Raw genomic sequence first — 22,797 nt, 5'->3', positions numbered from 1 at the left:
CATTAGATCATGGGGAGTTTGGATTATGTGCCATAAAATAGTGGAAATATTTCAACAGCTGCCATTTTTTTTCATCATTATAAAATACTATTTTTAACAATATCAACAAGAATTCTTAACCAATGGTTAAGACAGGTTCCTGACCCGGGTGTTTTCAAACCATCCAGACTCTTACAGTTGCGTCTGCGTGTCACACCTCCTCAGCCTTACCCGCTCTGTAGCGAGCGCTGACAGGTCACATGGCACAAACGGAGATGTCTGAATAATTTGAACAAATGCTAAATCATTGCAAAGCAGACAGAGAGATCAGCCACGTGAAAGTGAAGTGTTTGCACTTCCCCAAGGCTCAGTGGCATCTGTTCTACATGTGTGCAGCAACAACATCCATGTTTCACCAATTAATTGTGCTTGTATTAGAGTAAATGTTAGACTTTGAAGCGCTATAGTGATAATTGCTTGGTCCATTTCTGGACCCACGTATTAATGTTCAAGAGTATAATGTGAGCCATTTAATGGAAAATCCTTCAAATGGTCTGAAATTCATATTTAATTTCAGTGATTTCAAAGATGTATTAGTAGCCTACATTTCAAAATCTCTTTTTTACTTTTTGTGAACCCCAGTCTTGGAGTCTTCTTTGAAAAAAGTGTTAAGCAAACATTAGCAGAACAGGATTGTGAATAGGAGGGTTGTGGGTCCAATTACGGTCTGTTGGTTTAGCTCGAGGCCACCAGGGAGAGCTGTGCTTGTTTCTCAGAGTCATTGGAACAAACCTCTCCAACAGCCCCAGCCCTGCCACAAGGAAAGTTCTCCTTAATTACACCTTTCTTGACGTATAAGAACAGTAAAAGAGGTGTTTTGCTCAATCATCTTGTCTGAGTTGAAAAATTTGAAAACTTTTTTTTCCTCCCAATGAGGTATTCCCGAATTCTTTAACCTGGCAAAGGAATGATGTACATGACTCCTCTGCAGGATGTGAGGTTGTTGGGGTCTGTTGCTTCGACTGGCCATTAACTGGGGATTAGTGATGGTGGGGCACAAATCCCTTTGAAGAGGTAATTCCTCACACTTCCTTGCTATAGAAAATCAGGAAGCAATCATAGAAGAAACTATGCAGATGGTCCACACAGGGGAACCTGTGACCATTTTTCTTCAGTCACAATTAAGACTTGGAGTAGCCGCTGCCATTGTGGAAACTTAGCACGTCAGAAATTTCAAGGGGACATCAGAATTAGATCTGGGTCCGTCACGCAATCGTGTTTAAGGGGAAATGGTAACAGTGAGATCAAATGTTTCTTCTTTTTTTTAAATTGTAAACAGTGTTTACAAGCTTGTGTAACCCAGCACAGTCACTTCACACTTTCTCATATATCTGTCAACACAATATAATCCAAGCTGGTATATAGCATGGCTATAAGGCTGTAAAAGTTGTTGGAGGGGAGATCCTCATAAAATCACATATAGATGCTTGGAGAAGTTGAAGAATATATGTTAGTGAGAGTGATGACTGGGAATGAATGGTTGGAAGTTATTAGTGCTGTATGTTGGAGCACACTGACCTCTACAGGGGCAAAAGGTTACAAGACTAAGATCTCCATTGGGACTCTGGGACTCTATTGAAAAAGTCTTCAGTGTATTATGTTTAAATTATACAAAATACCTCAGAGTGATTCCCAACGTGGAACCCTTTTTAAAAGGGGCGTTGTGTGTACTGCACAGCAACAGGTTTTAAACAGGTTTCTCTTTGGTTTCCTCCGGTGGTCTCTCTAGTAAATTGTTAGCATGTCGTCCAAGCCAACCGTACAGTGTTGTATATAGCACTGGGGGTTTGTTCTCTCTTTCAGAGCTGTTTCTGAATTTTAAATCACTGACTTTCTAAAAACCAGAGGCCACTTGGTTTTACTTGCAAAGCTAAAATTGAAGGTTGGATACATCACTTGTATTTAAAGTAAACTGAGAGGTTTGAGGCAGTTTTAAAGGTTGTAGTTGTGCTGTTGCACTTACAGTGGGTGTTTACTCTGTTAGTTTGACGTCAAAACACAAACATATGAATTATTTTTTTATAAGGTGCAATTCTGCCTTTACAGCTTTGGTTTCTCCCAGTGAGGAGTCTGTAAAGGCAGTCACTCGGCCCATATTCTGTATGTTTTCTCTTAGTTTTGATAATGCCATTTTAGAAATGTGGAGATTATGTCAAATTAACTGTAAAACAAACATTTCAATCATCAGTCCTTCATTTTTTGGTGGTTTCTTAGCTGTGTGCTTTCCTAAAACTTAACGCTAATAAATTAACTCTGAAAAAGATGTAGCCAAGACAACGTTTTACAAAACAAACAGGATAAGTAATGTCAAATGTTTATTACATACCATACTGTTTATGCATAATACATTTGTATTGTATTTATATTTTCTAATTGTATGCAAGTGAATTAGATTGAAAGTCATATTAAAATGTAAGTAATTTCTTTCAGCAGATTTAATATATGACAGGTAAAGTTAACAGTTAAAATGAGAACTATTAAAGACCATAGTTAACTTGATGATAAAGAAAATGATCAGGAAATTATACGCAATAAATCCACACTTTGAGGAGGCATTGGGTTGTGTACATTAGATTTCAACCCCAACACAATGTGTGCAGTTAATTCAAGAGAACTGCCTTAATATGATGATGTAACACCTCTGTTAATTAGATAGCGTAAACCGTTTGTGATCTGTTCTCTAAAGCTTTCAGGTCAGTAAATAATTAACGTATGTTTGCATGGATATTAAACATTACTTCAATCACTATTATCACATGTTATGTTATCTGTCCTTTAGCCAATTATCAGCATTGTGACCCAGCTGGAGGGCCCCCGGAGCCACAGTTGCTGCTCCCTCTGCCTCAAGCTGCTGCCATCGGATTATCGGCCGCTGGGTTACACGTCAGTCGGCTAGAGATTTGATTAGCAACATCTGTGAAAGAGAAAAGTCAAGGGCGAGCATTGGAACTGACTTATCTGCTTGTGTGAGCAACTGGTCCTTTATGAGGCATGTGAGAGGCCCTTGTCGCCTTTGGCAACTGACTGGCACTTTATTTTGATTTTGCATTATTGTTAATTAACCACACCTTTCCAAATGTATTACTTTAGTATGAATTACACATATGATTGTCTAAGCAAATTTTATTATGATTGTAAAGAAAAAAGAATAAAGACTTGAAGGACTAAGATTCCTAAAATTCCCAATTGCTAAATACAAGCAACTAGTTGTTCCATCATCTTCAAAGTTCAACTCCTGACCTTGGAAAAGTAAAGAGAGGTGTGCCTCCCCCCTCATAGGGGCCCCTTTCCTGCACAAACTAACAAAGTACCAAGGTGGTTGAAAAAGGGGAAAGGGGAGGAGAGGCAGCTGTATCTCAGGTGGTAGAGCGAGTGAGCCATTTATCAGGTTGGTGCTTTGATCCCTTGCTTCTTCTGTCCGCATGTTGAAGTGTCCTTGAGTAAGAAACTGTTCCACCAATTGCCCCAGATGAGTGTGCCTGGGGTTGGGGGGAAATGTAGCTCACTTAAGATAAAAAACAAACAATTGTAATATTTAAAAAGCTTCGGTCAGTCTGGGAAATGCTGGCAGCTCTTGATTCCAAAGTTTATATTTCCTTACCTTCTTTTTATACTTAATACAAAAAACGCATTCATTGTGAGATATAAGAAGAGAATTGCTTTCAGTCCAATCAACTGGTGCTCATCTGTCACCAGGCATTAATGAAAGGTCTTGGCCTCACCACCTGTTCTGCATATTCTAGTGCCACGCAGATGTTTTTTGTAGCTGCAGGGGACGTCACTCTGAGGCCAGCGGTTGTTGTGGCATGTGCGGCACCCGTCCAGTTTGTCCTGCCTCTGTAATAGCAATAATATAAATCTTCTCTGTTCTTTGTTAAAAGGTATGCACACCTGAATCTGTCCTCAACAGGACACGCAGGTGCACGGCATCTAAAAAACGCTTTTTTACTTTGCCTTTGTGGGGCAGTATGATACTAGAAAGATATGCATAGCAATCATGGTTCCACCAAAAGAACTTTCTTGATGCATTCTTTATCTGTTAATATTTCATACTTTTGTTTTGTTTTGAATACATTCTTTAAGACTTTCTGTAAATATTGTGACCGGTAAACCAGCTTAAACCACAGAACTGGTTCTTGGGATGACATTGTAAGTGCCACTTTGTGAGTGGACTTCGTTTTTTTGATAAGTATCTTGCAATAGGAGACGATAATATGTTAGCTTGTTAGACGCATTTGCCTCCTTGTATAACGTGTTTTTCTCCTAGGGGAATTTTACCAGTACTTTATCTGCACCCGCCAACTATAGAAGACCACAGCCTTGTGCGCTTGAAATAGAGCAGCTTTGTATACGAGAAATGGCCGGGGCAAAGGTATGAAAATGTTCCCTTCCTGCTGCTCCAGTCAAAGAGAGAGTGAGTGTCCACTGTGGAAACGGCTGACTTGCTTTCTGCCATGTTGACTCTCACAGTTTTACACAGTGTATGTTTAGAGGAGGCAGAGATAGAATAGAACAGAAGACTAAAGGAGACAAAAACCATGAGGAATATCATTTTGTATGTGTTGTAAAGCTCTATTTGCATTGTAAGGATTTAATTTAATAGAATGTCCTCGAAATACCTGCCCAGACTGAACGGACTGCGTTATTTGGTTTGATTAATTGTCATCACCATTTCAATTACAAGTATTTAAATATAATTTAGTTAGTAACATTAACTTGACAAATAACCATATGATCCTCATTTAGTTCATTTATGAGTTGGATGCTGGCCTGCTGTGGCATAGCCCACTGGACTCCGTTATTTTAAGACTGTGGTTTGTGTTGAAATGTGGATATAATCATGTCATTGATACAGGGCATAGCTCTATTTATGTCACTGACCCATATTACAAGTATCACAGTATAATAAATATAAAAACATCCATTTAATGTTTGCTATGACAACTCCAAATTCTTAATCCCACAACAGGGCACCACAGTCTGTAATTATTGTTGAATTTATACTCAAAATAAACCGCCTCCGTCCCTTGGTTAGTGGTGCATGATACGCTTTGAGAGACACACACGATTCTTTGTTTGTCTAGCTTCTCCTTTAAGAAGAAAACTTGAAAGTGGGCAGAAAGGTGGGAATGAAAGCCCACAATTTAGATTTTAGAACGTCTGCGGTTCAGTTTCTCCACCATCGTTTCCTACATGTAAAAATGGATACTTGCTGTCTGCTTCCGGTGGTCATGCTGGTCTGCTCTACAAACATCTTTCAGTTGTAGCGACCATGCAGCAGCATTACATTGTTGGTGTTTGTTGGTGTTCACATGGCATCTGTTGCATCAAAAAGGAAAAGGACTGTCATTACACTGTTGAGGTTGGAGATTAATCTATAATTGGTAAATGCATCACCACCACATCTTATGGGAAATTAAGACATTCTCTATTGATGCCTAATGTTACCCATTAGCCACCCTTGCGCCTTCTGCTTCTTTTTAGCCCTAAACTGTAATGTGTCTGTTTTATTGTGACTAATAGTGGCACTAGAAATGCACTTACTCTGTATTTGGAGCAAAGCCAGCAGAGTGGGACAAATGGAGCGACCCATTCAGTAGTTCAAATTTTTTTAAAGACCTCTTCGTTCTGGCTTGGTCCTGATACAAAAGGAGGTATTGATGTGAGGAAAGACTGAAGCTTTGTATTACACCCACCAGAATTGGCTGAGGAAACAGCTCTTTCACAAACCTTAATTCAAAATGCAAATGGTGGCACATCTTGAACTCGAGAAACCTACAGTACGCCTATTTTTATTTGAGCTTTATGCAGTATTTTAGTTAACACAATTTGCTTGCGGGAGTCATCCCAAAAGGATTAATAAAGAGAAGTCTAAGTCTAACACAACATGGACATTTAAGAAATGATGCTGTTTTTAATGTAAAAGTGAAATTTAAGCAGAGTTTGAAGGATGCAAAATACCTGGTTGTGAAGAGTTCTCACTGTTTTGTACCTACAGCATGCTGCAATGTAAAAGTCCCTACACACTGTTGTTGTCTAACAGGCATGATGTTCTGTTCAGCTTTTTTAAGGCCTAAAGAAACAATGACAAGAAACAAAGAGCACAAGAATCTAGAAAATTGTAAATGCTGTGTCTTTTTCTGTCACGGCAGAAATACCTTTGGTGGCTTTGAATTGTCTCAGAAAGGAATGCCTGGGTTTGAAATATGTACACAACCGATGTACTTGTTGACAAAAAGAAATGTAAAGAAAATAGAGGAATGACTGAGAATTGGAGCAGCACTTCTTCGCATCACCTGCTGACCTTACCCCAAGTATTTACTTAAACTCTCCCCTAACCCACAAAGCCATTGTTTGTACTGCTGGGGGCTGACTGCAACTAAATGTCATGCTAGATAAAACCCTGAAATGTCCATGTTATTTCAAACTAGAATAGATACCTAAATTTAGAGTGGGTGTAGTGTGTTTTGTTGTTGAGCTGGGTAGAGGGGATGGCAGTACTTTACATGAACACTGAGCTCATAATCAAAATGATAAAGGGTGTTCCAGTGACAACAAATTCAAACCAGGTGAAAACCAAGTAAGGAAGTGAAAGATTACGCTGTAATTGGGTGGAAATCCCTAGTGTTTATGTGTTTAATCCCTGGTGCCCCAAGCCCTTTAGTACTCCAAGGACTTTTCTAGGGATGATGTGATTCAACTCTATAGCATTGACACAATCAAAATACCAAGTAGTTGAAAGATAAACGCAAAATTGTTTTACAATTATATCTTTGTAGGAGACAATATTCTTAAGTAGAAGTGTTTTGGCCCCTCATAGAAAACTACTAGACTTTACTGTAAGGATGAAAATTGGTTTCTATAGTTTTTAAGCTACCACAATCACAATTATTCATCACAATGTTATTTTGTTTCTTTATACATTTGAGGGGCTGTAATGGTAAGACAGCTTAAGCTCCTCACCACATCTCAAGGGCCTCAATACTTTTTACTTTTAGTATTGCTAAATCTAAATGCAGAGAAAATAGGCATATATTTCCATTTAGCAAAAAGCCTTTTTGGCATGGTCAGCCACACCGTCATAGGTTATGTGTCACAATTTGAAAAAAATATGGTACTCATAGCTCAGTGAGTTATGAAATGATTGTATTAATATACATTCAGCTCAGAGTATCCAAATTGTGATTTCAAAAATTTTGACACAGCATGATGAAACAGCCTTTGTCTTCCCCCTGAAAGATGAATGGACACATAGATAAGCATAAAGAGATGGGGGAAATATACTGTGTGTACATAAAGTTGTGGCACATCACTGATAAATTTGTGCTGTCATTGTGTTTGAGAAAAGCTGGTGTCGATGGTAAACACATCAGTGCAGTTGTGGAGGGAAAACCAAACCACATCTTTGATGTCCGTCTATGAGTTGTATGTGAAGAAACATATAACAGCACTCATAAATCCCCAGGTTACCATTTCCTGTTTAAGCTCAAAATTAGAAAATGTCTGGCTTTAAAAACAGCAAGACAGTTGACATTTGCAAAAAACAGGTTGTATTGCCAGCAATTTATTTAAAGCAGCATGCTATTGGACAAGAAGTGCTTCCAATGCAAAGTTTGCCACAGAGCTGTATACGTCTGCTGGTGCATTGCAAAACAGCGCATATGGATTTTATGTATAGTTGTGAAATGGTCAAAGATGAGAGAAAACTCAATTTTACTGACATTTCCAATACACCAGTTTCAAAATGACTGATGAAAAGTTCTTAATTTGTCTTCTTGTCGCTCATCAATTGCATGCAGTGAGTTATGTGCATTAAAATTCTGTGCCCACTCCTGGAACAGTCAATCATTATCACATGCAACAACCTGAATTCTATGAATTGCATTCCTCATTGTGAGATAATTTACTGCATATTTAGATTTATGTCTCTGCCTGAACTATCATTATCGCCTGCAACAGCACGACTTTTATGTGTGGCTCTGAGACACATCTGAATTAACTCAATATCTGTCTGTTTATCACAAATCTTACAGCAAGGTATCATTTAGATCCTCTGCTCAGGCAGTTTTGCATATTTGAAACCCTTCATGGTTGATGTGGTAGGGCACCATATAACAGACCAGGAGGGAGGGGTTACCTAAATGCCCTGGGGTTTACTATTGGGGGGGGGGGGGGGGGGGGGGGGGGGGGGGGGGCTGAGAATGCTTTAACTCAGTGGAAAGTGGTTATTCTATATCTGCTCCAACCATCCAGTTACTCCACCCTCTACACATCCCACATAAAGCCACTCCAATATAAGACTTTATTGATGCTCAACCTCTTCTTATTAGGTTTACACTCTTTAGAAGCTGCAGACCTGGGAACACTTCTAATTAAAAAAGAACAACCAGCCCAAACTAACCAGATAATGATTGGTTGCTATGAGCAAATGTACTTCTTACTAAGTGCTCAGATGTGGCTTTGCTTGGCAACATATGAGAGCTCAGATGAATGAATCAATAAAAAAAAGTCACTTTTTTGTGTAAAAGAGAATGACCGAGGCAGAAAGATTGTAGAAACGACTGCCTCCCTGCGTTTCTGTAAGCGGGTGGGGTCAGGTGGACAAAAATGACTTGAACCACATTATATGTAAAGTTGGTAATTACTAGGTTTGGAGACTTAAATAGCCCGGCCCACAGTGGTAAACCTCTGCCTCCACATTATCCCTCTTTCTTGCCTCCTTAGAGTGAAGCTAGTCAGTGTGCAGAAAGCTTAAACATTTAGTTTAGAGAACCAAAAAGAAGAAAATGCAAGCCAGAGACTTCAATTAACCATGCACTCAAACAGAAAGTAAGGATGCTGGGAAATCATTGATTGGTTGTGTTTCACAACTAAGACTCCATGAAGTGAACTGTGAATGTTTCTTTTATAGATTTAATTTTTCCACAAAGCACGAAATGGCTCAACAAACTCTTACACGCATACAAATAAATGGGAACCAGCCATGAGAAATGTTACTGGTATTGGACCAATTAACATGAAGAGTGTAATGTGCCAGTATACTCTATCACAAAAGGGTGTCTGATGGTGAAATAGCTCGGGAAGCCCCTTCCCCTTACACCTCTCCAACGTTGGATTTGGTGGGGGAGGGTACATATATTCATGTTCCCGCAAGGATGAATCTTACATTCTTTGGGGATACCCAGCATTTCCCTTTAGCGCCACCATGAGGTTTATATTTTTGTTTTTTAGTAATGTCTCGACAACTGTGGATTACTTTAACGTTTGGTGCAGGAATTCAAGGTTTCTAAAGGATGAATCATACAGACTTTGGTGATCCCTGACTTTTCATGTAGCCACACGATGTAGTTCCCATTTGTGGTTTTGAGTGAATTCATTCATTGTCATTGTGGGTGTGTTCCTTTTATTTTTCACCACATGGTTATCTTTTGCATTGATCTGCATATTGCATGCTGTCCTTTTTTTTTTTAAAGATAACTGACAAAGATGGGGAACTTGTGCTCATGTCAGTTGAATGTGAAACTCAGACAGGTCTACTAAAATAACAGTTTCGCCACAGTTATGGATGCAGTATTTTCATGCCAAAATTGAGATGTTTTCCGGAAATTGTTAAAGAAGCTTTATTGTAAGAAACAAAATGCCAAAGGAACCGACTGGAACATCAGTAAGCAGTCTAGCAGGCCAGAATATCAAGACGTCTTTTTATCACCAGCCAAGAGACTTGTGTCAACAGACAAACCTGCCGACAAACTTCGCACAATCCTGCAAACCAGCTGCAGTTGGAATGTTTGCATACAGTGGCAGTGTAAACATCTGTTTTTACAAAATGGGTCCTTACAATACCGAGGACAACTTCAAACAACTTTTGGCCAACTACAAACATGCATGTACAGCAAATTACAGTATATCTGTGCAAGAAAAGTACCCCTGCAGAGGGGAAGAGAACCTGTGGAGCCCATTCAAAACTGGGGTCATTAGGACTTTTAGTAAAGAAGAAATAAATAAGTTAACATGGGACATTACTTCTAAATCGCATGTGTAGAAATGAGCTGGCAAAACATTGGTATTTCCTCTTTGTGCCATGAGCATTGCTATGCAGAGCTATTAATTTTTTGGGCCCTGCATAAACATTTCATTTCAAGTTTCTTTGGTGTAAAAGCAGCCTACGGTATATTGCTATCTCAGACGTCTTCATAAACCCACAGCTCCCTTAAGACTTTCCTATATTTGCTAAGGAGTTAAATTTGGGCAGGCTTGCAGGACAAGCAAACGATACAGTTTGGACTGAGAAAATAGTTTGGAGTGCAAAAACAAAGATAGTTTCCTATTTTCATATGTATGTAAGTCTCAATATACAGTACATCCTTGCTTCAATAGTTAAAAAGCTTAATAAGAATTTCCGCCCGACAATACATTTTCTTCATCAAACTATTTTAAATAGTAAAACACTTTAAATAGCACGCTATCAGAAAATATATAGCTCTCTGTATCAGGATAAAATACCCTAATAAATATCAGTAATTCCAGAGTTTTTTGAAATTTCTTTTTTTTTCCTGCATCAGGATTTAGAGTTCATGTCCGTCAAAGTCTACAAAAGGTTGAACACCTTCTCCTCAATCAAACTAATAGACTTATCTGTTAGCATTTCCTCACTGCTTACAAATTTGTATCCAAAAAGCTTCAGCGTTGGTCCACAAACCTTTTGTACAACCTGGGCTATCTTAAATGGTAAACTGAACCTCCATTTCTCAACTTGTTCGGAGGAGTTTTTCTGTGTGGAGTAAACGCCGCTGGTCTCCTTGGAGGCCTGGGTGTTCTTCAGGATCCAGGATTTCACTTGTGGAGTGAATGGGATTCCAGTAAACCTGTACATCTCTGTTGCCTTCTTCATGGGGAACCGAGCGATGTCCTCATACCGCACCAGCATGTAACGCTTGCGCAGCCAAGTAGGCTGTCTGAGGCCGATCTCCGCTGACATCCTGATGTTGTCACAGTTCCCTTTTAGTTTTCTCACCTCATCATCATCAATGGGCACATCCCCATCCATAGCCCACTGCTTCCAGTTCTTGTATTTGGCTGCGAAGGCCACCATGCGTGAGGCTAGTACAGCACGAGGATCCCGAACAAGCTGAATGAATTTCACATCAAGGCGTGGGTCCTCAGTCAAAGGACGGAGGTTCTCCAGCTGCCGCACCCTCACTGACTTGATGGCCCTGTGCCCCTTTTGGAGGCAGGACTCAGACGCCATGGTCAGGTTCAGGGGCCCACAGCGTCTGGTTCTGCAGCGATAACGCTCAAAGACCCCTTTGATGACGGGGCTGCAGACAGACTCCTCACACAGAGAGCTGCTGGACTCCCTGCGGAAGAGGGAAGTGGTGATGTGGTCCACAGGGACGGGGTCGATGAAGTTTTCCAGCAGGGTGAAGTCACACAGCAAGAGCTGCTGAAGCACCTCACGGTACGCCTTGGCAGCTGCTGTGGCGTTGGTGCCACCGGTCTCCAGCGTCAACATCTTCTCCACATGCCACAACGGCTCAAACAGGTAAAACATGTTATCGCCCTGCTGGTTGAAAAACTCGCCCACAAATGAGGAGCCCGTCCGGGTGGTAGCTAATAGGAGGATGTGTTTCCTGCCCCGGGTCACCACCTCCTGGTGCTGGCTATAATTCTCCAGGCGCCGCTTCATTAGTGTGAAGGCAGAGTCCATCTTGCTGAGTGAGCTAAAGGAACCATTGCGCTTCAGCAGGATGTGGGAGAAACCACTGGGCTGTAGAGGGGTCTGGGGGGTCTGCTTTAAGGTGAGCTTATCTGACACCCTAAAAGTGCGAGATGAGTCACAGAGTTGTATTATCTTTTAAAGTTAAAAGAAAGAAGTCATATCCATGTTATTTAACTCAACATTTGCAGCAATTTTCTGTTACTGAAGGGGTTTTTGTTAAATATTTTTTTAAAGCTTAAACACACAAACCTGCTGGGAATTATTAAAGCCCTCCATTGATCACTGAAATGGACTTACCTTGAGATAATGTTGTTTTCCTTCTCAATGATAACAAGTGCCACAATAAAGACGATGGGTATTGTGTATTTGATCCTCATTCTTGGATGTAGCTGTGCCTGGATATGCTTTTACAGACTGCTTCTTAATGGGTTCTGCCAATCTTGGAAGTCTCCAGTCGCCTTCTTAAAGAGCCTTCCAGTTATTTGTATTCCCCGTTGTAGGCAATGTTTCATCCTGTAAATGAAATGAACATCAACCTGTCAGTTACACATTTTGCACATTTGAGCACGGCGGTGAGTAAGTACTTTGGTCTCAATTCTTTCTGTCGAAAAACATCAAGGTATTTGTTTTAACCACAAAGGAAATGGGGAAGTTGACAGTCTATTGTTGCATATGTAAAACTGCACTGTGATGCAGAGTCAGAGTTGTGGTTAAACAGAGTGCTTCATCTTTCACATGCCTTTTTTCTTTCTCTATTTTGTAGCACAGCATCTCTGTACTGTGTTCTGCAGAACCAACTATGGAGGCATTTACCTAGAGACAAAAATATAACTTGAGAAGATAAGAATAGAAAATAGCTAAGTGTGTGAGACTGGAATCCAAGCCAGTTCTTCCAACTCGGAAGTCCGTGTTATCTTTAGGTGCACCAGTGCATTTAAGGAACAGGCCAACCCACCCACACTGCACAACCTAAGACTGGTGCACATAGAAAAGCTGTATTTATGAGTCAGTCTTTGTAAAAAACAATTGTGAGAGCACAATAGAAATATGAGTGAGAGACTCCAACCAAGCACAATTCTGTAATTAAACTAACTGTAATAAAACAACTGCAAAGCTGCTTGCTTACAAACTCACTTGTCTGAGTTAGAGTGATAATCTTACCTCCCACTTTTATAGAAGCAGAGCAGTGTGGTCCAAACTGCCAGCTGCTTCTCCATGTCAACACTGGGAGGAGACCTTTTCAACAGAGGCCCACAGTGACATGGGGCTAATGGTACAGTACACTATCTGGCGATGGGCTAATGGCTTGCTGCTTTCCGATAATATGCCTTTGTACTTCTAAAACCCTGACTGACACTAAGGGGGACACATGTCCCAACACTGAGATGTATAACTGCACAGTGCTGAAATTGAAGAGGAAAGCATGCATGTCGTGGAGCCATAAATTGTAGTGCTCTGAGCCTGCAGGCTGTTCAGTACTTGTGTATACTCTGTGGAGGGCGGGTAGTGGGTAGTCAAATGAAGATAAGAGTGGATTTAATGATGCCTATGTGTATTTGGGAATGTCTTGCACATTCCTTAAAGATTGATATTTTAGGATAATGGCAGCTTGGCTCAAATCCCTGACTAATCTTGGGATTTTAGCATAATCCTGCCTCACTTCGTCTGCCTGTGAAAGGGTCAATTACACTGCAAGAGAGTAAATGAGACAGTCTCCACCCTGAGGAAATTGGCAATATGTAATTTTGATGTGTTCCCACAAAAATGCCTAGGTTAGAAATTTAGAAACATTAAATGTGTGATTAAAGTCAGTCTTTTTATATCCTGAATCAGACGTCTGGGTTTGTGAAAACATTTGTTTATTGGAGCCTTTAAGTGCTGCGCACGGACTCCTGACTATGTCTATGATTTCTTATAGATCACGTTTAACCGGTTGGTCGGGCCGAAACATTTGTAAAAACTACTGCAATTTATCAGCGGAGCCACAAGCCAACAGACATTTGACATGAAACAAGCAGCATGGTGTTGGAAGCCTGATACATGAGTATAATTCTCTAAATTATGATGAGCCTTTTTAAGTTTCTGTGTAACACGTCTGGAGGTCCAGTTCTCGCATCCTATTGCAACCTTTGTCCAGGGCCAGTTTTGAAGCACAGAAGCCAGCACAAATGATTGCAGTCTAAACACAGGGAAATGGTTTAACCCTTCCTGTGAAATACTCTGAGTGGGAATGGGAAGTTTACAGTTATACATAGAGCACGGTAGACGTGGAGCAGCGTGTAATGAAATGGTGAACAGCTTGTCTACTGAGACACGTTTGCAATGCGAGGAAAAATCATCTCTGTCTTGCACCACCCTGCCACAACCACAAAGGTCTCTTTACACAGGAGTGACTCTAAACCTCCTTTGGGCTGAGATCGCGCAACATAAACTCCCAGGTCACTCACACGTCACAGGGTCAGTGACTAACCCTCTGAAAACACGTCATAATAAACATGTCAGATAGTCAGCTGCACCAAAGAAAACTATTGTCTTTTAGTTGTCAGTGGTCATTTAACATGGTACAAATTCAGTCACAGTTTGTGTAAGTAAAACCACAAGGAGATCTTAGTAAATCTACCATTTTGGAACAGCATATAGCAAAAATGATTTGGCCTAATGAATAAGACACGTGAATGTTCTTTCTTTGAAAAAGTTCATTTGAAATCAATTTAGAGCACTTAAACACAGAATATGTGTGTTTAAATACATCATCTCCTCCTTTACAAAAAAAAACACGCTGGTGATTAAAACCAGTAAAATTACTGAATGAAACAATTTTGCATTGAAAATCTATTTTTCTGAAGCTGTTCGCTGGATAGATGACGTCTCAAAGGGGCTGCAAGTTGCAGTGAATGCATATGGTAAAAAAAAAGTGTAAATAAAGTGTAATATAAAAATATGGCTTCAAACTGGATAAAAAGTCCATTCGTGACAGGTTCTGGAAGACACCACAATACTGACATGCTCAAAGAGTATATGACCCTGCTAACAGGCAACTATTCATAAGGACCGTTACCTTGATTAAAATGACTAATTTCTCTGGGTTTCTCTCATTGTTGGAAACATTTGGGATAATGTAAGTACACAATTCATCAAAATACACAACATAGGTCTAGTCCTTTTTATACATTTTAGTCTGGAAACATATTTTATACCTTCAAGCGGTTTTTGTTATCTCGTTATATGACTTAAGATAAACCAATGTAAGCCACATCAACAATTCATCAAGAAAATAAGTGGTCTGAGGTTTTGTCATTTATATGGAAAATCCGATGTACACCAATTATCTCAGCTTATTGCATCTGCTGTGAAAAGTAAAAAAAGCAAACACACATGAGCTGACATTGTTGAATATTCACAAACCACTGAGGCATATGACACTTTTGATCATCTACTCATAACAAAACCACCACTGCACCATTTATCATCTTGCTACAAATGCTTTTAATAGCTGCCTCTTATTTAATGTAAATCTTATGTGAAGACAAATTGAACACTACCCAGCCAAACCCACTTTGCCTGAGATATTGCAAGTGAGCACTACGTGCACAAAATAGTTTTCATTTGTGGCCAACAGATAAAGTTTTTTTTTTGTAGATCCTCTCCAAAATACAGTATGTAGGCGTGATAATTACAGGATATGTGTCTTAATACACAAAAATAACACAATACAATACTTTTAAAATGTATTGGCAGTGTAAGATTGGGCAATACACCACTATATATAGCATGAGATGTTAGAAATTTGTAAACCATTTTTTGTTCTGTACTGGTTTTACCGTAGTATCAATCTTTGTAATTTTTTTTTTTATTTGGAAGTAATTATGGGCAATTTTTATCTTCTACATTTATTTCAAAGCTTTAGTTATGACTTTGCAAATTAAGACACCATCAGCCTTTTGAAAATGGGATGCATTGTTACTTCAGGTATCTAATCTGCCCAAAACAGAAATCCCCATCTGGGTATTTTATCTATAAACATGTTTCATAATTTACTTTCCAGTACATTTTACAGTCATGAAAAGATTGTAGAAGATTGTGTTTGTTCTTGGTCCGAATAACTGACACACTGTATGTCCATTTCTTTAAGAGTTATTAGGCTATCTGGTAACCCCCCAAAAAAAGGTTTCGACAATGTCTATGCGATGATCATAAACACTAGTAAAAGAATCTCTTCTAAACATCTTTAACAGGACACTGGTGGATGGCGTGCATGCTTAATTAAGTCTGAGTGCTGGCAAAATGAATGCTTGTTGATGGAATATGTTTGGGACAATGTGGTGATTTTGCATATAGCCTAGTAGATGTAGTGGTCATGCAGCACAAGTCAAAAAAGTATGAATGAATGATATTACTATATCCTACGTCCAGACAGTGAATTAGCAGGCAACGTTTGTGTACTTCATAAACAGATTGAATAGAAACCTCAATTTGGGAAATCGTACTTCTTCCATTGAAACAGTGGGCTCTGGGGAGCATGCGCTGCATTCAGGTCAAAAGGACAAACTAAAGTCATGCTTTCTTAATAAGAAAACTCTTTACAAAGAAAAAGCCACTTTGCTTCAACTTTCTTGTTAGAGATCAATTGTTTTCATGGTGATTTTATTGTAGGCTACTTGATGTTTTTTTTGTTATTAAGGTGTCATTTGAGTTTTAAAAATTCACCCATGTTATATAAAATTTCTGAGCCTTCGATATAAATTATCATTCTACTGTATAAGGTTTATCCGCTCTCCATTACCCACCATCGTGATAAGCTGCCGTGTCTGTAGGAGTCCCGCTTCGGTTCACGCGTGTAAAGTTGCTCTGCCTTTCCTCGAAGAGCGACTCCAGATAGAATTTAATTCCATAACTTCCCAATACTTCACTCCTGTAACAAAAAACAGTCCGATCCGAAAGAGGAAGTAGCTCGACTAGTTTTGATGAGTAAAACATTTGGGTCTGATGGACTCATGTTTGAGGGGGCTGCAGGTCAGGCAGCCCGCTGAACTGAATGACAAGTCTGTGAACAGTTGAGACTCAGTGAATCACATGGGAAAGTTTGGTCCGGAGGAGCGGAGCTTCAGGCAGGAGGCGCACTGCCTCTGCCCCTCGCAGACTCTTGTTTGTAGTCTGTGGGAAATTGGCAAACAAACTTAATATACATAACATAAACGTAAAACACATGGTAAACAATGCGATGGGCGAATACTTTTGTTATGTGCCGCTTTTATATAGGCCTATTTTATATTTTTTACATGATGTAGGCTAGTCACAATAACAGAAGAGGCAAGCACTCCACCTAGTGGACCTATAACACAATGTGCGTCTCAATGTCCTGGAAAGCCTACAGATAATCACCAAACGCTAACAGATTCAGTCAATAACTTGATTTATGGTAGGCCAAATTAAATTAAAAATCAAGTCATTCCTAGCCTACTTTTTACCCCATTACATTTATCTGACAGCTGTTGTTTCTTAGACTTAGACTTCTCTTTACTGATCCTTTTGGGATCAGGAAACTGAATTTCCAGTAGCTTACAAAACATTTGTATAGAGAATAAGGCGGTATAAAAAATACAGTATAGGAAAAAAAACTGTATAAAAATAATAACAAACTTGCAGCTATAAAAAAGATCTTTAGAATAAATAAAACAAAATAAAGAAAACAGTTACTTTGCAGATTAAGATTTTGCAAATCACATTTTGAGATCAGTTCTTAATTGTAGCCTACTATGTAAACTAGTTTAAATGAGACACAGTCACTCCTAACACATTACTGCATCAGTAATATTACAACAATGATATTGGCTTAATGTATGTATGTATGAAATAACACTGTCAAAGGGGCATTGTGAATTAGGAGTAGCTGGCTAATGTTTGGGAATGGAAGCAGCTCAGTCCGTTGGGAGTTGGGTTTGGGAGCCTTAAGTACAGAGCGTGGACTCTGTGGACTGGTAGCTTAAGCTGTGCCAGTTCACCTCCCGAGCGAAGACTACAATTCCCGTTAAACCTGTCGCATAATGATGACGCACAATGATGACGCACGAATAGAGAATTTTCACGAAGGTTGCAAAACGATTGCGTCAGTAAGTTGCGCACTACAGTTTCTAGAAAGGTGAACATCGAACATTGTTCTCTAGGTAAGTAACTACAATTTACATCTGAATTTCTTGAAATAGGACATTAGAAATTTCATTTTCAGTGGTAATAGTTTAAGTAAGTGGTCAGGCTGAACACCGTAATACCAAAGGTTCCCAAAGACTAGCGTTAGCACAATTAGTCTTAGACATTACGCAGCTAACTAGCATGTGTCATGTGAGCTAACGTTAGATAACAAAGTGATATGTTATGATATCAAACTGTACATTATTTTCAGTAGATGGCCAGTGGTATTGCTACGAATATACTGTAGGCCTATGTGTTAAAATGTTCTTTACATTATGTAACACGACTGCAAGTTACCAGACGCTCTGTTTATTTTTCAGACTGATACTCGATAATATATTGTAACCATGTTGGTGGCGAGGTTGACGTGCCTGAGGAGTCTTCCTCTCGCCGGGCTCCGTCCTGTGCTGTCTCAAGGCTCCCCAGCTCTGAGAGCACCCGCCCTGAAGACCTGTCCACCCCTGCTCAGGCCCCAGCAGGTAATGTCAACACCAACAGGCTGCCATTCATGGCTCTCTAACACTTCTCTAAGCTTTCAGATTGCTGCTTTAACTTTCCATTATGACCGCACCAGTACCACAACTAACGTTACTTTTACTCTGGACTACTCTTACTATGATTAGACGCTTGTCACAACAGATATTGAAATACACACACACACACACGGACTAATAGAATTAGTTGGTGGGACCTGGATGTGATACATGTGATACGTCAAGCCTAAAATCACTAGAATATTTTTTTTTAAAACAGCCAATTCTATTTTCTATTTGTTATGCACATTTTCAGTATGTGTACCGTTTTGTTGACAAAGAATGGATAAAGATAGCAAACATTGTTTACATTGGATAGAAACAGACTTTGTTATGAATCAAGTTTAATGTTTCAGATTTGACCAATTTCCTCTACCAGGGCCAAAGTGATTGACCTTAGAGTGACCTGCAGGCTAGGAAGCTGTAGTCTAATATTCAGAATGTATGACTCTGTCATAAAAAATCTGGCCTTGACCAACTGCCACTTTGCTCGTTTGAAAGCCATGATGTCTGTCTCTCATGGATGGGCCAAAACCTCTGGGCTGGCAAAGCAGAGAAAAGGGAGGTAACCCTGCACCTTATGACCTCATAAGGAGCAAGATTCCACATTGGCTCATCTGAGCTTTCATTTTCTCAAAGGCAGAGCGATACCGAGGGCTCGGTTTGCACCTATAGCCATTTCTAGCCACTGGGGGACCATAGGCCGGCCGGGGGAACGTATATCAATGTTAAAAAACCTCATAAAGTGAAATTTTCATGCCACTGGACCTTTGAACATCTGTACGTTCTGTCATACACTGTGAAAGGATAGTTGAAATGGTATATCCACACCACAGCATGATCACGTTCAGTTTTTATTAACAAGGGTGGATGTGAAATCCAAGCCACAAAATCAACAATTGCAGTTTTGTGTAAAATTTATTTTTCTTTCACCAGGGTTATTCCTCCAAGGCCAGATTTGGGTTCCGCCGTGGGAAGACAACCAAAGACCAGCTCAAAGAAGCGGCTTTTGAACCAGCAACAGATACCGCCATTAAAAGTAATGACCATACTAGTCACTACTAAATATACTGTTACATGCTTTGAGTGCACTGTTGCATAACTGAACTGAACTATGTTATGCTGTCCACTCTCTTGAACAAGCCAAATTCAGAGTTTGGATGATGTAGATCATACTTTGATGATCTAAATTGCAATCATGCCAAATCTCCTATTGAATCACAAATCCTTTATCTGTGACAGTCACTGTTTATCTGTCATTTTTAATGCATGCAATGTAAAATATGAATTGTCGTACCTACAGTTGACAGCATGGGAAGAATGGTTCTGGCTGGAGGTGCAGCAGTGGGCCTTGGAGCTCTGTGCTACTATGGACTTGGCATGTCCAATGAAATCGGTGCCATTGAGAAAGCAGTGTGAGTTGCAGCTTTGTGTACAAGCAGCTCTTTCATTTTCATAGGCCAGTAGAAAATCTATGTTACCTTCAATGAGCTCTAAATTCTTCCCTCGCTTTGCAGGATCTGGCCTCAGTACGTGAAGGACAGGATCCACTCCACCTACATGTACTTTGCAGGCAGTATTGGATTGACTGCTTTGTCAGCTGTGGCAGTGAGCAGGACCCCGGCACTTATGGGTCTGATGATGAGAGGATCTTGGCTGGTAAGCTTTATAACTCAAGTAGACCCAATGTAGGTCCTCACTGCAGTGAAACATTAATTTTCAAATTAAATTAAAGGGTAATATGTAATGGCACTGGTTTGGTAATATCAGAATTTTTAAACACTGACTCAAAGAACATGTTTAGGTGTATTTACATGTTATTAATATGAATGCCTGATGTTTGTTCTAACTCAGGCTATTGGGGCAACTTTTGCGGCTATGATTGGTGCCGGCATGCTTGTCAGGTCCATTTCATATGAGCAGAGCCCGATGCCCAAACACCTGGCTTGGATGTTCCATGCAGGTTTGTAAGACAATGTCTTGTGGAAAATTAATCTGTTATGTTGCCGCTCAGCTGCTATTTCTGTCATGTGCCTCAGTTTGGCACAAGAGGGCAGTCATGTAAAGCCAGAAAATAACATCTAGACATTTGGCACAGATCTGTGTTGTTGTTTTTTGTAAATGTGGTATTATTTATTAGGTGTGATGGGGGCTGTCATCGCTCCCCTCACTCTCCTGGGAGGGCCCCTGGTGATGAGGGCCGCCTGGTACACCGCAGGAATCGTGGGAGGTCTGTCCACTGTGGCAATGTGTGCCCCTAGTGAGAAGTTCCTCAATATGGGCGGGCCATTGGCGGTTGGCTTTGGAGTGGTCTTCGCTTCCTCAATTGGTTAGTACAATGCAGTTTCACCTCTTAAACGCGGTCTCAGGTGCACTACTGGCAATGTTGAATGCAAGTTTTAGAGTTTTCATACTGAAAATGGCATTTTGTTAAAAATGAAGTTAGAGTACAAAAGTTTTAGCATCTTAGCAAAATGTCAACAAGTTAAATGACATGACTAGTACATAATGGAATTAAATGCTTAATTAAAGACGATAGCCAGGTATAATGTGTTTTTATGAGAAAATTCACTGACATAAAAAAATTAAAATTAAATCCCACCCAAAGTGTTAGTTTACTAATCCCTTTTGCAAACTAATTTGGTTAATATCACACAAAAGAAAAGTTTCTTAGTTCTGTTGGAATTATTTGCATAATCTATAAAATAAATAGCACACATATCTACCAATAATGATGCTGTCAGATGAAATAGAACAATTTGTTACATATGTGTATGTTTATAAATAGTTTATTTGCTGAAATCAAGTTCAGTCTGTTCTGTCTAATTCCTTATTTAGGTCTATGTGCTATCACTTTGAATCAGTACTTGTCAGTCTCACAGCAAATCTTCTTGTTTTTTTCAGGATCAATGTTCCTGCCACCCACCTCAGCATTCGGAGCAGGCCTGTACTCTGTGGCCATCTACGGAGGCCTGGTCCTGTTCAGCATGTTCCTCCTCTATGACACACAGAAGGTCATCAAGAGGGCAGAGACACACCCACTCTATGGTGTACAGAAATATGACCCCATTAACGCGTAAGTCACACCAGAAAATATTACACTTTAAATGCTGTTTTCAGCAGAATACTAGGAATGTACTTGCACCAATGTAGACATCTCATTCTTCTTTATTGTACAGGTGTATGGGGATTTACATGGACACACTGAACATTTTCATGAGACTGGTGATGATTCTGGCGAACGGCGGCGGCGGCAAAAGGAAGTAAACTGCAGCATCTTGATTTGAGCTTTACTTTCATCTTCCACAGAGCTAAACAAAAACATATTTAATTACTAGCAGCATACGCCAAGTGTTCTCTTAGTGATTAACTGGTAAATATACATGAATGCTTTGCAAGAGTGTGAAGAAGAGGATTGCACTCTCAAAAAAAGACCAATTGTTGTATATCGATAACACCCTGAGAGCTCTTACTTTGGTTGTGGAAGTATCTGGTTACCCTGGGCGTTACAGATGAGTTAAATATGTCTGACAGCATCATTTTGCCTGCCTCAGATGTCGTTTGTATTCTTCATGTTTTGTATTTATTTCAACTTGATGGTGATGTTTCTGTTTCTATAAGGATGAAAGTTCAAGAATATCTTGTATGTGCAAACGAAATGCCACACATGTCAGTCATAGACTGGTTCAGACTCAGTACAATAAATGACAACAGTATACACTGAAATCGCAGTTATGGGATGGGTTAAAGAGGTTGGCACTAGTTCATATATTTCTGAGAAAATAAACAGTAATTTCAACAATGGAATCACTCAATAAACAACTCAAAAGTGATGTTTTTTTTCAGATGGTTTTGTTACCTATGTTGAAAAGTGATCATAAAATCCTGCAGAGGTTGACCTGACCTTGTTTTGGTTTCAGGTTCCTGGTATTATGCAAGCTGGCTCACTCATGCCTTGCTGGTACACTTGAATAGATCTACTGTTAATATTTATTTAGTAACTCCTGTGCTTTTGCTACTACTACTTTTTTTTACAGTATATGATTTTTCTTTAAATGACGGGATCCATATCTGCTTTCAGCTTTACGGGGAAATGCATATTTGCGCACTATAATAACAATATAATTCATATACCTAATCAATTATTTAATGACTTGGATCTAATAAGTTAGAATTATTTGACAGAGAAGTTTTGGTTCTTAAAATCTCTTCTTAAATCATTATTGAACCCTTCCTTAATTAATTATGTTCTTGGAAAACCACATAATCAACATTTACAATAAAATACCAAATACATTTGCTTTGATCCTGGCTGAA

The 22,797-nt window shown here is 39.6% G+C and overlaps 2 protein-coding genes across 2 annotated transcripts; one reads left to right on the top strand and one right to left on the bottom strand.

Moving 5' to 3' along the window:
• Window positions 1–9,643: 9,643 nt before the first annotated feature.
• chst3b (carbohydrate (chondroitin 6) sulfotransferase 3b) lies at window positions 9,644–16,887 on the bottom strand. Its single transcript, XM_034861039.1, has 3 exons — window positions 16,546–16,887; window positions 12,056–12,271; window positions 9,644–11,855 (listed from the first exon to the last, which is right to left on the bottom strand). The coding sequence occupies exons 2-3, from the start codon at window positions 12,133–12,135 to the stop codon at window positions 10,628–10,630; spliced, it is 1,308 nt and encodes a 435-aa protein (XP_034716930.1). The 5' UTR covers window positions 12,136–12,271; window positions 16,546–16,887; the 3' UTR covers window positions 9,644–10,627.
• Window positions 16,888–17,906: 1,019 nt separating this feature from the next.
• ghitm (growth hormone inducible transmembrane protein) lies at window positions 17,907–22,313 on the top strand. Its single transcript, XM_034860802.1, has 9 exons — window positions 17,907–17,924; window positions 18,267–18,426; window positions 19,417–19,519; window positions 19,784–19,895; window positions 19,998–20,139; window positions 20,335–20,443; window positions 20,621–20,809; window positions 21,385–21,556; window positions 21,660–22,313. Exons 2-9 carry the CDS (start codon window positions 18,295–18,297, stop codon window positions 21,745–21,747), a joined length of 1,047 nt encoding a protein of 348 aa, XP_034716693.1. The 5' UTR covers window positions 17,907–17,924; window positions 18,267–18,294; the 3' UTR covers window positions 21,748–22,313.
• The last annotated feature ends 484 nt before the right edge of the window (window positions 22,314–22,797 follow it).

The sequence above is a fragment of the Etheostoma cragini genome, chromosome 21 (genome assembly GCF_013103735.1).
Source record: "Etheostoma cragini isolate CJK2018 chromosome 21, CSU_Ecrag_1.0, whole genome shotgun sequence".
Taxonomy (NCBI): Eukaryota; Metazoa; Chordata; class Actinopteri; order Perciformes; family Percidae; genus Etheostoma; species Etheostoma cragini.
This window is presented reverse-complemented; position numbering and strand designations above follow the sequence as displayed.

Coding starts and splice junctions, on each gene's coding strand:
- chst3b (XM_034861039.1), bottom strand. CDS start 12,135: ATGAGGATCAAATACACAATACCCATCGTCTTTATTGTGGCACTTGTT. Junction 11,856..12,055: donor GAAAACAACATTATCTCAAG/GTAAGTCCATTT, acceptor TCGCACTTTTAG/GGTGTCAGATAAGCTCACCT.
- ghitm (XM_034860802.1), top strand. CDS start 18,295: ATGTTGGTGGCGAGGTTGACGTGCCTGAGGAGTCTTCCTCTCGCCGGG. Junction 18,427..19,416: donor CCCTGCTCAGGCCCCAGCAG/GTAATGTCAACA, acceptor TTCTTTCACCAG/GGTTATTCCTCCAAGGCCAG. Junction 19,896..19,997: donor GGTGCCATTGAGAAAGCAGT/GTGAGTTGCAGC, acceptor CTCGCTTTGCAG/GATCTGGCCTCAGTACGTGA.